The 15,540-nt window shown below is 38.4% G+C and overlaps 1 protein-coding gene across 1 annotated transcript in view; it reads right to left on the bottom strand.

Annotated features, from left to right (window-relative positions):
* The window catches only part of LOC150109348 (uncharacterized), a 233,482-nt gene that overhangs the window by 172,498 nt on the left and 45,444 nt on the right, over positions 1–15,540 (bottom strand). Inside the window, exon 4 of the mRNA XM_090407573.1 lies at positions 9,451–9,579. Coding sequence (XP_090263699.1) covers positions 9,451–9,579 — 129 coding nt within the window. The remainder of the gene's footprint in view (positions 1–9,450; positions 9,580–15,540) is intronic.

The raw sequence follows: 15,540 nt of genomic DNA, 5'->3' as shown, positions 1-15,540 counted from the left end.
GTTATTAGTGGTATCTCTGTGGAGGATCTTGTGAATGGTTTTTATACTGTATCCATTTTTTATAAAGGTATGTTTGATGATCTCATATTCATGGTTAAGAGAGCAGCTTATGACCCCTAGTTTTTGTGTTGGGGTGGTGATAAGAAGTTTTGTGTATGTACTGGCCTGTGGTAGGGTAGGCCAGTACACAGGTTTTGTGTAGGTTTGCGATAGACTGAGAAGGAGAGACAGCCTGAAGGAAGACATGTGACGAGTGTGTCTAGAAACAGAAGAGAGTTGTTTTTTTTTTATTTCAATGGTGAATTGGTTGCGTTTGTGTTGTTTGTTCAGGTGGCTAAGAAATGTATTTAGTGCTTCATGGCAGTGGGACCAAATGGGAAAAATATCGTTGACGTATCTGAGCCAAATTTTGGGCTTTAGGCATGCCGACTCTAGAGCTCATTGCTCAAAGTCTTCCATATAAAAGTTTGCTATTGGGGGGGAAGGTGTTAGCCCATTGCTGTATCCTCTTTCTGAAGGTAAAAATTGTTTTGCCACACGAAATACCCAGAGCGGAGTACGTGAGCAAAGAGGGCCGTGATGTCGTGTGGAAATATGTTCTGTAAGAGCAAGATAGTATCATTGATTAGGACATTGGTAAAAAGGGAAGTTATGTCAAAGCTGACTAATAGACCTCGGTCGTTGAGTGTAATGTTTTTAATTTTGTTTATGAAATATGTTGTGTATTTTTTATGTAGAAAGGGGAATGACCTACCAATTCCTTGAGTGTGACTGCTAATTTTTTGGCTAAGTGGTAATTCGGGCTGTCGATACCTTCCACAATTGGACGTAATGATGTGTCTGTTTTGTGTACTTTTCACACACCATAAATTCTGGGCGTGCAGGCATACTGAGGTATTAATTTTTTAATTGTTTCATCCGGCCACGTGTTAACTGATTTAAGTAATTCAGTTGTTTTCTTTTTGTTTCGTTGCCTGGGGGTTGCAATTTACCATTTGGTAGGTGTTGTGGTCCGATACCAAATGGTTCATTTTTTCTATGTAGGTTGTCCGATTTAAAACAACAGTGCCATTCCCTTTATCTGCTTTTGTGATAATAACGTCATGGTTATTTTTTTATTATTATTATTATTATTATTATTATTATTATTATTCCGGGCAACTCCAAGGAGTCGACAGACTCATCGAGGGAGGCCCTAACATCATGTCAAGAACAACTATTTGACATTCACACAGTATCTATCATACCTTGCCTTGAACTCATTCATGGTCGGAAGTCCCACAACAGACTCTGGAAACTTATTCCACTCATTCACTACTCTCCAAGTAAAAAACCTAGCTCTAACACCCTTGTCAACCACGTTCTTGCCCAGCTTCCATTCATGGCCCCTAGTCTTCCCACCACCAGTCATATTTTCAAAAATATCTTCTGGATCAATCTTATAGAAACCCTTCAGTAATTTGAATGTCTCAATCATATCACCCCTCCTTCGCCTATCCACCAATTTCTGCAACCCACAAATCTTCAACCTATTCTCATAAGGTTCATTCCACAGACCTGCTATCATTTTGGTCACTTATCTCTGGATCCTCTCCACTTCCTCCCCATCACGAAGAAACCCTGGTGCCCATAACTGGCCTCAGTAGTCCAGATGGGGTCTTATCAAGGCTCGATACAGAGGAACAACAACTTGTTTGTCTCTGCATGTTAAAGTATTTTTCAGAAGCCAAGTGATTTTGTGAGCTGTTGTAGTCACTTTTGCAATGTGCCCCCTAAACTTCAATTCCCTATCCACCAACACTCCCAAATCCCTGGCCTCATCAATCTCCTGGAGTATGGTTCCACCAATGCGATATAATGCTGCTATTCTTTTCACCCCAAAGTGCATAACCTTACACTTTGGCACATTAAATTGACATCCATTTTTCCTAGCCCAGTCCTCCAAACTATCCAAATCATCCTGTAAAATTCTGACATCCTGTGCACTCATAATTGCTCTACCCAACTTTGCATCATCAGCAAACAAGTGAACACTTCCTCTCAAATCCTTTCCTATATCATTGATGAACAAATTGAAAAGCAGTGGTCCAAGAACAGAGCCCTGTGGCACTCCACTAGTCACAAGTCGTCTTTTAGACTCCACTCCTGAATAAACCACTCTTTGGTATCTCTCCTTCAACCACCCTCCTATCCATCTCACCAACCCTATATCTATCCCCATCTGCTCCAGTTTACTGATTAGGGTTCTATGTGGTATCCTATCAAAAGCCTTCGCAAGGTCCATTAGTATTACTGTAAACCCATTACCCCTATCCAGTTCAGCCGTCACTGTGTTATAAAACGTGAGCAAGTTACTGAGGCATGATCTACCCTTCACAAAACCATGTTGTCCCCCATACAATATCCCATTTTCATCTATCCAATCCTGTATTCTTTTCTTGACTAATTTCTCTAAGACCTCGACAATGATTCCTGATATGCTAATCAGTCGGTAATTTACTACAGCAGTCTTGGAACCACCTTTATGCAGTGGAACTATTTTCCCCTCTTTCCATCCCCTCGGGACTAACCCAGACCCGAGACTCAAATTAAACAAAATGGTTAAGGGTACTGACAATTCTTTAGCTGCTTCTCATACAACACGAGCTGGTATACCATCCAAGCCCACAGATGTAATAACATTGAGGTTATGCAATAGACTACTCACCTCCACTTCATTCACCACAATTCCCGTATGATCTACTGGTACATTCGTTTCTGCAATGTCACCACCTGGATGATATATTCTTGCAAAGTGCTCACTCAGTAACTCAATATCAACTGATTCAGTTACCTCCCTACCATCGGCATTCTTTAAAATCATTCTGCCATATACATTTTTCCTTTTACTTGCTACATATCTAAAAAACTGTTTAGGATTCTCTTTAGCATGCATGGCCAATGTTCTTTCGTAATCCTTTTTTGCTTTTCTTACCATACTCGTTATCCTTCTGGCCTGCGCTTTATACCGTTCGTGTGCCTGCCGGTCACCTTTCTCCTTAAGTTCCCTCAACAGCTGTTTCTTTTTTTGCAGCTCAAGCTTAATGGTGTTATTCATCCATTTAACCCCTAGCTGATTTATTATTCGGACTCTAGGTATACAGTCAGCCATTGCTTCATGCAAACACTTCTTAACTACCTCCCCTGCACTATCGACTTCTAGTCCTTGCAGTTGTACATGCCATGGCACTGAACCAATCAAACTCCTAAGCTTGTCATACTTTCCAGCCTGATAATTCCACATGTACCCTGTCTTAATTGAAAATTCTACACCTTTAGCCACCTCCCAAGTCAAGATCCTATGATCACTCTCACCGATTGGTGGCAATGTAGTCATATTTGTTACAGCCAAATCCTCAGATGTAATTACTAGGTCAAGCACTCTCTGACCCCTAGTATTTTCCATTACATGCTGTCGCAGATAGTTATCCCTTAATAACCGCATAAAATCCAATTCCTTCCTCCTGTGTGTCCTCTCCTCACTCCAATCAATACGACCATAGTTGAAATCTCCCATAATAGTCACCCTCCTTCCACTCATTTCTTCTATTTGCTTGTGCATACCGTCACCACCATCTTTTCCATCTCCTGGTCTATAGCAGCACCCAATTGTAGATTTAGTTCTGCTAGCCACAATCTCACACCAAATGGCCTCAAATGTGCTCTTTTCTCTATCCTGCAATTCAACTTCTATTCTCCTTGGCTGCAGCTCATCAGCTATCATCAACAATACTCCTTTCCTCCATTTTATTCTCCCTGTCATTCCTGAACACACTATACCCATCACATTCAATCCCACTAATGCCAATAACCTGTGGTCTGGAAGTGCCAACCATGGCCAAAAACTCTTCCTTCTTGTCCCTAATACTCCTAGCATTAGGTTGCTTCTTAATTTTTTGTTTGAATTTAGTAAACAAGCAGTTTCGATCCGTATTTTATCAGCTAAATTTGCGGGAAGTAATCTTAACCTCTCTCGATATGATAAATTATATCAAATTTATTTACTGACCTCAGCACAATGGCATAGTTTAAACCTTACTTCAGCAGCGAGAGTTCACTTTGGGTGAGATTGTAATCTGATTGGTTGATAACCAGACAGTGGTCCGATGGTGGTTCGTTGCTCCTAACTTCGTTTGTGGGCGATTGGCTGCTCCTTTCGTTATGGCATCGTAATTGTCTTGTACTTTCCTGTAGTTTCAATGCTTCAAACTTCGTTATCAATTGTTAATTGTTTTTGAGTAATAGGGGCTTGGCCGAGTTACGATGCCATAATGTCCATAACGAAAGGAGCAGCCAATTACCCACAAACCAAGTTAGGAGCAACCAACCACCATCGGACCACTGTCTGGTTATCAACCAATCAGATTACAATCTCACCCAAGGTGAACTCTCGCTGCTGGAGAAAGGTTTAAACTATGCCATTGCGCCGAGATCAGTACATAAACTTGATATCATTTATCATATCGAGACAGGTTTAAGATCCCTCGCCGCCAATTTAGCTGAAAAATATGGATGGAAACTGCTTGTTTACTAAATTCAACCAAAAAATTAAGCAGTAACCTAAACAAAGCGGAAAACCTGGCCCTCAAATCCCTACAAAATAACCATGACATTATTATCACAAAAGCAGATAAAGGGAATGCCACTGTTGTTTTAAATCAGACAACCTACATAGAAAAAATGAACCATTTGTTATCGGACCACAACACCTACCAAATGGTAAATTGCAACCCCCAGGCAACGAAACAAAAAGAAAACAAATGAATTACTTAAATCAGTTAACACGTGGCCGGATGAAACAATTAAAAAATTAATACCACAGTATGCCTGCGTGCCCAGAATTTATGGTGTGTGAAAAGTACACAAAACAGACACACCATTATGTCCAATTGTGGAAGGAATCAACAGCCCGAATTACCACTTAGCCAAAAAATTAGCAGCCACACTCAAGGAATTGGTCATTTCCCTTCCTACATAAAAAATACACAACATATTTCATAAACAAAATTAAAAACATTACACTCAACAACCAAGGTCTATTAGTCACCTTTGACATAACTTTCCTTTTCAACAATGTCTCAATCAATGATACTATCTTGCTCTTACAGAACATATTTCCAGATGACATCATGGCCCTCTTTGCCCATGTACTCCGCTCCAGGTATTTCGTGTGGCAAAACAATTTTTACCTTCAAAAAGAGGGTACAGCCATTGGCTCATCACTCCCCTCCCCCCCCTCCCCAAATAGCAAACTTTTATATGGAAGACTTTGAGCAATGAGCTCTAAAGTCGGCATGCCTAAAGCTCAAAATTTGGCTCAGATACGTCAACAATATTTTTGCCATTTGGTCCCACTGCTGCAAAGCACTAAATACATTAGCCACCTGAACAAACAACACAAACGCATCCAATTCACCATTGAAATAGAAAAAAACAACTCTCTTCCGTTCCTAGACACACTCATCACACGTCTTCCTGCAGGCTGTCTCTCCTTCTCAGTCTATCGCAAACCTACACGAAACCTATGTATTGGCCTATTCTACCGCATGCCAGTACATATACAAAACTTCTTATCACCACCCAACACAAAAACTAGGGGTCATAAGCACCCTTAAACACAAAGCTTAAGCTATTTGTTCAAATGAACAAGCTCATAACCATGAATATGAGATCATCAAACATACCTTTATAAAAAATGGATACAGTATAAAAACCATTCACAAGATCCTCCACAGAGATACCACTAATAACAAAAAAGATTTCAAGAATGCTATTGCCATACCATATGTTAGAGGTATTTCTGAAAAAACAGACAGAACACTACACAAATACAACATCAAAACCATCTTTAAACCCCCGACAAAATTAAGACACCTACTTAATTCCTCCATGGATCCTCTGCCACACTTAGCCCTCCCAGGAGTTTACAAAATACAATGCACTTGTAACATACCATACATAGGGGAAACCATCCCAATCAGGAAAGATGAACACAAACGACACATTAAATACCTCCATTTTGGAAAAACCGGCCTTTCTGACCACGCACTCCAAGCATACCACAGAATTGATTGGGAAGGTACCAAGTTCCTACACTGCACCAAAACCTGGTTCAAGTGGAAATTCAAAGAAGCATGTGAAATGCTCAAACATAATCCGAATCTGAATATAAATGATGGTCTAACTTCCAAGAATGTGGAGAACCCATCTGCAACCTTCATAGCAACTACAAAGAAAAATCTCAATACAAGAAGACTTCATGAAGTGTTTTTTTTTCCTGAACATTCAATAGCAACCTGAACTGCACAAATTCAGAAGATAATTATAATATAACAATATGAACTGTACAATTCCAGAAGAATCCTAGTATGTGAGGACTTTAGCAGAGTTTATTGTAGTTTTTATTCATTTTTTTATTATTTTTTTTATGTTGTTTTTAAATTTTTTTTTTTTATCGCTAGAAGTCAGGCTAAGAAAAGATTAGTTCACAACGTAGATTTAATTTACCTTTATAGAGTGCAACAGCATGTAGCTTGGTTACTATACACATGTATCCTTCTGATGATGACCTCAATACAGGGGTCGAAGCGTCAAGTTTTTATTTTATTAATAATTAGTAAAATAATCTTTTCAGCATGTCTGCTTTGTGTCCCTAAATTCATAAATATGAATACTGATCACCGTGTAACCGTAAAAGAAAGAGTATTAAGGAAGAAGTTGAAGTTGTTTTTTTTGAGACATTAGATGGTAAACACATCAGGATCATTGAAAACTTATATTGGAAGCAAAAGGCATCTGTTCAAGTTGATGACATTATTACAGACTCCACTGACATCAAAAACGAGGTGTAAGGCAAGGATGTGTGCTGTCATCTTTTCTTTTTAACATATACTCAGAAGCCATATTTTAAAAAATCTTAAAAGGAAGAGAGGAAGGGATTAATGTAAATGGTGAAATCATCAGTAACATCCAATATCCTAATGATACAGCTCTTCTGGCTGACAATATTCAGGATCTTCAAAATGTTCTGGAACTAGTGAATGAAGAGAGTGAAAAAATGGAATTAAAAACAAATATCACCAAAACTAAATTATTATTATTATTTCTGACACCTCCAAGGAGGCCGAAGACTCATCGCAGGAGGATACCTACAACTGTCTCAAGCACTACACCGAACCTCTACTATGAATCAACGCCATCTACCACCCACCACCACCACCATAACTGGTATTCTATGTCTGTAAATTGCATGTGTTATGAAGGGCTGATTTGTCTGTATGCGAGAGGAACCCTGCTACCTCCGTATGAGATCGGCTAACTCACCTTCGACTGAAATCGTCCAGATAAAGATTCCTCCCATCGCAACGAGAATTGAACTTAGGCCTATTCCAATTGAATGGCATAATGTACAGTCATTCTTCCAATTGCGCTATGGAAATGCATGTCATAAGCAAGAAACCAATTCTAAATTCAGTACTTTCTTTAAACGGGAAACAAATAAAAAGAGTGGCAAAGGTTGAATATTTTGGATGCTGGTTAAATGAAGAATGCAATCCAGAAATGGAAATAAAAGTCAGAATTGAAATGTCAAGAAAACATTTTCTCCAGATGAAATCAACACTGCATAACTGTAATTTAAATTTAAAGCTTAGAGTATGCATAGTTAAATGCTATGTATGATCAGTACTGCTGTACAGTACAAAAACTTGGACCTTGAAGACAACATCAATAAAAAAACTTGAAGCCTTTTGAGATGTGGTTATACAGACAAATGTTAAAAATCCCATGGACAGCAAAAATGTCCAATCAGGAAGTACTGGAACAAATGGGGAAATCACGTGAACTTTTAGATACCATACAAAGAAGGAAAACTACATATCTTGGTCACCTACTTCATAATGAAAAATATAAGATACTTCAATTGATTATAAAAGGGAAGATAAATGGAAGAAGAGGACAAGGAAGACAAAGAAAATCTTGGCTGGCAGACATCAGACAGTGGATTGGCATGAGCTCTGAGGGGTTGTTCAGAGTGCCTGAGGAACATTCAAAATTTGCCAAGGTGAGATGATTCTTCTTCTTTGAGTGCCATCTCAAAGAAGAATTGGACTCATCACTTTAATTTTCTCAAGGATTTCTCTTTGTTTAACTATGCTAGAAATGGTTGAATAACTGAACCTATTCTTGTAATGACTCCTTTTTCAGCTAGGTCTCATTGATGGCAATAATTTTTGGTTTCAGTACCAATGCTAAGAATTCCTTATTCCTGATGCTTCTGACATTGGTGTATATGCATGTAAGTCAACCACCAGCTGATATGTACTCAGGTAGATCTTAAAACATGACCAGTTGAAACATTTAGCTAGGATTGATTCCTCAACCAGATTGCCCCCCCCCCCAATTTCCACATGCTTCTTTATTGAAAAACTAGTCCCGCATTTCCTTTGGTCATCCCTAAATAAGCTATCATTGTTTCTTCTCTGTCTCACATACATAGTTACACTCACTTCTACCACTTAATTTAATAAGCACATCCATGCTTCCCTTTCATGACTATTCACATTTGTTCTTTCACTGAACAATAATTTTCTTTAAGCACCTGACACCAAAACCATTTAAGTGCACTCTTTCTGCAAGTACAAATACAATCAAAGTCACCTCTTTGACATTTGTATCTTCCCTTTTCGTGTTTGCTCAATAGCCTGTCATGACCGAGTATGATGTAGCTTTAAAAAAAAAAAAAACTGTTTAATGTTTATGACAGGATAGTTTATCATCCTATATGCATTGTCTACTATGTTTGTAAAAATTGTATGTGCTCTTCTGGCTGGTTTGCATGTTCTGCAGGATGAAAAACCTGAGTTTCTTGGAAGGGAAAACCTGCCACCTCTATATGAGACTGGCTGAATGAGCTTCACTTGAAAAGTCTCAATAAAGGTCCTTTGATTCCTGGACAGGATTCAAATACAGATGTTTCCAGCCAAAGGGCATTGTCAATGCTGAATGACCTACAAAGCTGTTGCCTTTGGCATTCCATTGTACAGTCAGATGATCAACATGGTGCACATCATTTCTCCTACACAATCTACTTAATCAATTGCAACCACAACTCTCTTCTTCAGTTCATTCCAATTATATCATGAAAACAGACTCACTTTCTTGACTCTTTTGCTCTCCTTTTATCTCAGTCAATAATTTTTCACATCTTTTCTCAAAACATACATATCTCCTTTCAAATCATGCATTCTGACCAACATCATGGCAACAGGTCTAAGACCTAAAGCAAAAGAGAAGAACAGTGAAGGAGACATGAAGAACATGTTCCACGTAATGATATATATAATCAAACAAAAAGGAAATAAGATAATTTTCATATTTTGCCTTAAGCATTAATTTATAAGTAAAAATCACCTGTGTGTACTGTCCCATTATCAGACAAAACAGCTGCTCCAACAGGAAAATTACTATATGGACAATATGCCATTGAGAGAGCCTCTCTACTTTTTTCTATAGCTTCTAAAATCTTTGGATGCAATGACACTAAAAATATTAAAAAAAATTAATCATTTAAGCATCTACCAAATTACTATACATTCTTCCTTCCACCAAAATAAAGCATTAAATTAACCAACAAGTGTGTAGGTAACAACTATCTCATGAAGACTTTCCCCATCGGTTTATATAGTAACACCTATGGTAGTACTTTGCAAGTTCCCTCCCCTCCAAGGCTTAAAATGGCATCACAAATAAGCACATAACACTATTGTGTTACTATATTTTTATATGCCCCTCCTCCCAAAATGTTACAAGTAGCATTTGGAAGGAGGGACATAGAAAGCATTGTTACTGTTAATTTGAATTACAGACAAAACTAACAAGGTTATGTATTATGCCTAATTGCATGTATTCTTCTTTGACTGGTATGCATATTTTATGGGATAAAAAAATCCTATCACTTCCACTCAACTGAAAAATCCTTAAAAAGTTTTTGCATTCTGAATTAGGATACAACCCACAGTCTTTCTAACTGAAGGACATCATCAATACCAATGAGCTACACAGACAGAAAGCATACTTACCTAATAAGCCTATTTTTTAATATAAAGTAAGCTAAAAATGGAGTTTAATCAGTAGAATCAAATAACACTAAGAAAAGATCTTATGTTTTTTAGCATCTATTATGCAATTAGAAAAACAACATTAGTCTCACAGCTGGAAACTTATTTCATCTGGCATGGCTTATGCAAACCAAGGTTAAATTAGGCAGTCTCAGATAAAGGTGACTGTGACTTCCTTCCCATGAAATGGAGCCTCAACATTTCCTACCTACCAAATAATCACCAGAATTTCACCAGAGTTCATTCACTATGTTGGCATTCAAAGAACAAATCATTATTGGATGATATTAATAACTACTGCAAAACATACAGTTCAAATCTTTAACAAAGCATTCATTAAAAAAGCATCATTCTGTACATTAATGATATTGGGAAGGATTTGACAAGCAGCATACAACTATTTGCTGATGATGCAAAGATAGACAGGGTAATCAGGAATGCTGCTGATATGCAGTCTTTGCAGAATGATTTGAATAGGCTGGAATTGTGGGCATGGGAAAATGGGTGTCAGTAAATGCAAAGTCATTCACTTCGGCGTGATTAGATATCCAATGTTGTATTATATTGGTGGGATTAGGCTAGAAAAAACTGATGAGGTTGTTAATAAATAGGAAGTCGAAGTCCATGTGGCAAAGATTGCAAATACAACTGAAAAGATAATTGCAATGCTGAAACGAACATTCGCATGTAAAGATAAGGATGTTATTTTGCCTCTTTACAAGGCCTTGATAAGACCTCACTTGGACTACTGTGTGCAGATCTGGTCTCCTGGTTTCTGTTGCGATTCTGATATATTGGAGAGAGAGAGTACAAAGGAGAGTGTTAAAAATGATATCAGGATTGTGGAATACTGATAATGAAGACAGATTGAGAATCTGTAGACTGCAGACACTAACAAACAGGAGAAAGAAGAGTGATATGATTGAGACCTACGAACTTCTGAAAGGGTCATACAGATTTCAATTGATGGAATTTTTCAATTTATGGAGTGTGGGGAAAGGACAAGAGGGCATCCTTAGAAGCTGAAAATGAAGGCCGCCAAGAAGGGTATGATGGCTAGATTTTTCTCTCAGAGGGTGGTGCGTGATTGGAATGGATCGCCATTGGATGTTGTGAGTGCAAGCAGTGTGAATGAATTCAAGAATAAGTATGATAGTTGGTGTGTGTGGTATGTGGCTATCCCTCGATGAGTCTCTGACTCCCTGGAGGTCTCTCTTAATAATAATAATAATAATTAAGGCATTTCATTCTGGTGAGTCAGATTTCAGGCAAAGATCGAGTAAGAATGAAATGGTGAGTGAGAGAGTGCTGGAAAGAAAATGCTATACATGACTGGGCAGAAGGTCTACAAAGTATTAAGGAGTTTTATACATTACGCCAAGCTATGATGCATTGCAGATCTATAAAACATTAGTGCAATACGTGGATTAAGTGATGGATAGTATGAATCCTTCTAGAGTCTAAACGTGGCACTTTTTATTTACTCCCTGACTCCCTGGAGGTCTCTCTTAATAATAATAATAATAATTAAGGCATTTCATTCTGGTGAGTCAGATTTCAGGCAAAGATCGAGTAAGAATGAAATGGTGAGTGAGAGAGTGCTGGAAAGAAAATGCTATACATGACTGGGCAGAAGGTCTACAAAGTATTAAGGAGTTTTATACATTACGCCAAGCTATGATGCATTGCAGATCTATAAAACATTAGTGCAATACGTGGATTAAGTGATGGATAGTATGAATCCTTCTAGAGTCTAAACGTGGCACTTTTTATTTACTCCAAGCAATTTCAATTTTTCTTTTTTTTCTTTCATCCAACACTTTTGTGCCATAGGTCTTATGACCTCTAACACAACACCTAAAATGCAATGGTGCCATCCATTTACAGATAAGTGGTCAAGAAGGAGAAAGAAGGAATCAATTAACAAAGTTTTTTGAAAATCTGAGGGTTGTATTCATTTGGAAAAACAACATGGAGAAGACTGTTCCAAAGAAAGGATTTCATGGATTGACCCAGAGGAAATGTTTCAACACTTAGCTAGAGGGGGCCAGAACAAGGGGGGGTCATCCCTGTAAGTTGAATAAAGACGTCGTTAGTAGGGAGTGAGGACTAGATTTTTTGCTTGGAGAATTGTGAATGAGTGAAATGGGTTGCCAAAGTCAGTTGTGAGAACTTTGTTAATGTGTTCAAGGAGAGATATGATAGATTGTGTGGATACTTTGGGTCTCCCACGATGAGTCTTCGGACTCCATGGAGCCACCCATACAATAATAATAATATGTGTGGAAGTGAACTGTGCACCAATGTTGACCAGTGGCTATTTATGTTTTTAAATTATTAAAGAAAAGTGGCAGTGGCCAGTTTGATTGAGTACTGCCCAGGAAATTACCTATGCCATAATGCATAAAGAGATAACTTATGAAAAAAAAAAGTGACTTGAAGGAGTCTGCAAAGGATGGTCATCTATTAAGCAGATTGCCCTTCTCTGTATACCAAGAATTCTTGGGGGGGGAGGGGTTGTGTGTCACCCCAAATGTGAGATGTTAGTCAGATATGGGATTTATAAAGCATTAGGAGTGAGTAGGAAAGTAGTGCTAAGAACAAAAAAAAAAAAAAAAAAATACATCAAGTTTTTCGGAGGATGAGGATGTTATGGATGTAGTATGTTTGTGCCAGGATAAGATGGATATGAAAATTAGTTCAAGAAGTGGAAATCACTTCTTGGACAGTATCAAAAGTAAATGGGAGTGAAGTAGTATCTTCGTTCTGGATAATAAAACTGGACTGTGTTTCAAAAGCATTGAAACCCACATGATTACCTTCATCCAACTTGAAAATGGTTAGCTCAGTGCTTAACACATTAGTTAAAGATGATCTCGAAGCTTGAATCATTTCAGTATACATTTCTTAAATGAAGAAGAGGAATGGAAAGTATTATTATATAACAGCAAAACTATTAATAGAATCTTAAGTCTGAGAGAGAAGTTCAGTGATGTATATGAGGAAAAGGTAGGTGCGAGTACATAGCCAGTTTCCATTTTGATAAATAAATCTGATGAGAGAAAGGTTAGAACCATGACATGCAATGTATAATCAAAATGGAAACTGGCAATCCAGATGCAAAGAGTAGGAGGGAGGGGATATAAGATGATAGCTTAGTAAGAAGATTTCGATGCCACTAATGATTAAATGCCTGTTTCTCCAAATCTTAGAGGAAGGTTAGCAAAGAGGTCTACTGTAAAATAAGAATGGCAGAATCACATTACTTTGTTTTTGTGGCCTAAGGCACATAAGGCTGAGAACAATTTTCTTCAGTTACTTTTGTTTCATGCAACTGATTCTGCTACTCTCCAGCTCTCTCAACCATCCACGCTTCTTTATTTTTCTGTCATTCTCTGCCAACTTAGTTTAGGCCTTCTCCTTTTCCTTTGTTTCTTCGACATATTTCCCAGAACCATGTCAAACATACCCTTGGAATCTCTCCCCTATCCAATCCTTTAAAATTCTTTAAGTAACTTAAATATTTCTATCATATCCCTCTTTTTTCACATATCAACCAACTTTTGCATTCCATAAACCCTCAAGCTATCCTCATAAGGAGCATTCCACAGATCATTCACCATCTTGGTCGCTTGCCTCTGGATCCACTCCACCACTTCCTTATCCTCAAGAAATCCTGATAACCAGACCTGAGCACAGTAAATTATAACAACAGGAATAGAAGTCGCTGGGTATAGCATTTTTCGTCAGGATAGGAGGGGAAAGCATGGTGGTGGAGTACTGATTATGATAAGTGATGACCTATGTCCTCTAAGAGTGCAGGCCTTGGAAAGAAGTGAGACAAATGATTTTGAGAGCATATGGTGTGAGGTAGAGGTAGGCAAGACAGGATATTTAGTGGGATGTTGCTACAGACCCAGGAGCATAGAGGATGGGGACCAGGAGATGTTTAGACAGCTTAGTTAGGCAAGTGCAAGAAGAATGATTGTTATGGGAGATTTTAACTACAGTAGTATAAATTGGAGAGAGGAAGATGCATGTAGCAATAGGGGAATAGAATTTCTAGAATTCTTGAGGGACAAATGTCTTAGGCAACATGTAACAGAGGGAACAAGAGGTTCAAGAGTTTTGGATTTGGTTATAGCATCAGAAGAGTTGATAATAACTGAGTTGACATCTCTCCCACCAGTTGGAGAGAGAGTGACCATATGGTTTTGACTTGGAAAATGAATAGACATGCAGGAGTATCAAAGAGACGGGAACTTATGTGGAATTATAATGCAGGTGATTATAATAGTCCTAGACGTCAACTTTGGGAAGTTTCATGGAGGGAGGAATTGGAAGGCCGGGATATCATTAGTGCGTGGGAAATTGTGAAAGAATATTTGTTAGCAGTAATGGTAAGTTGTATACCACGAGCGAAGAAGAGGACACAATTTGGAGTAAAGTGGATGACAAACAACATTAAACAGCATGCGAAAAAGAGGATGAAATACTCCAATATAAGACACAGGCCAGAAGAGTGACTAGTGGTAAGGAAAGCGAAACTGGAATATGAGAGGAGATTGCCCATAAGATCCAAAGAAAATCCTACGGAATTTTTTAGCTATGTGGCCATTAGGAGGAGAAATGACTGTGGAAGAATGATATTGTGGGATAAAAATGGGAATAGAGGGAATGTTGCAGAGGACATAGTGGAATTGTTCAATGAACACTTTATTGGAGTATTTCATCCTAGAGGAGTCAGTTTTAATGCTAGAGGGATAAGGCTGGTTCGAGGTTTAGACGTACAGGAGGAGAGTGTGTTTCAGATACTGAGTACTCTGGATGTCAGTAAAGCTGTAGGACTGGATGGTATTTCACCCAAAGTTTTGAGAAAATGTGCTAGGGAACTGACAGTGCCTTTCACCTGGCTTTTCAATGAAAGTCTGGCTTTGGCAAAGGTGCCCAGGGAATGGAAGGAAGGTAAGATAATGCCATTGCATAAGGGTGATAATAGACTGGAAGTGTCTAATTATAGGCCAGTCTGTGTGTCATCAGTAGTTGTTAAGATTTTGGAGAAAGTAGTGAGGGACCATATACAGCATTGGGCAGATGAGGGTAATGTTATCTGTGAGAGTCAACATGGATTTGTGAAAGGGCGCTCTTGTTTTAGCAATATGCTAGCCTTTTATAATAAAGTTACAAGAACATTAGATGAGGGAAAGGCATATACTGCCATTTTCTTAGACTTAGCAAAGGCATTTGACAGGGTGCCACATGATAAGCTGATATTTAAGTTGCAGCACATGGGTCTGGATGTCAGATTGGTCAACTGGATTCAGGATTGGCTGTCTGATAGGTATCAGAGAGTTGTGTATGGTGGAGCAGTTTCAAGGAGGCA

This window comes from Typopeltis vanoorti, chromosome 2 (assembly GCF_054136105.1).
Source record: "Typopeltis vanoorti isolate ZY-2024b chromosome 2, IOZ_Tvanoo_1.0, whole genome shotgun sequence".
In the NCBI taxonomy this organism is placed as follows: Eukaryota; Metazoa; Arthropoda; class Arachnida; order Uropygi; family Thelyphonidae; genus Typopeltis; species Typopeltis vanoorti.
This window is presented reverse-complemented; position numbering and strand designations above follow the sequence as displayed.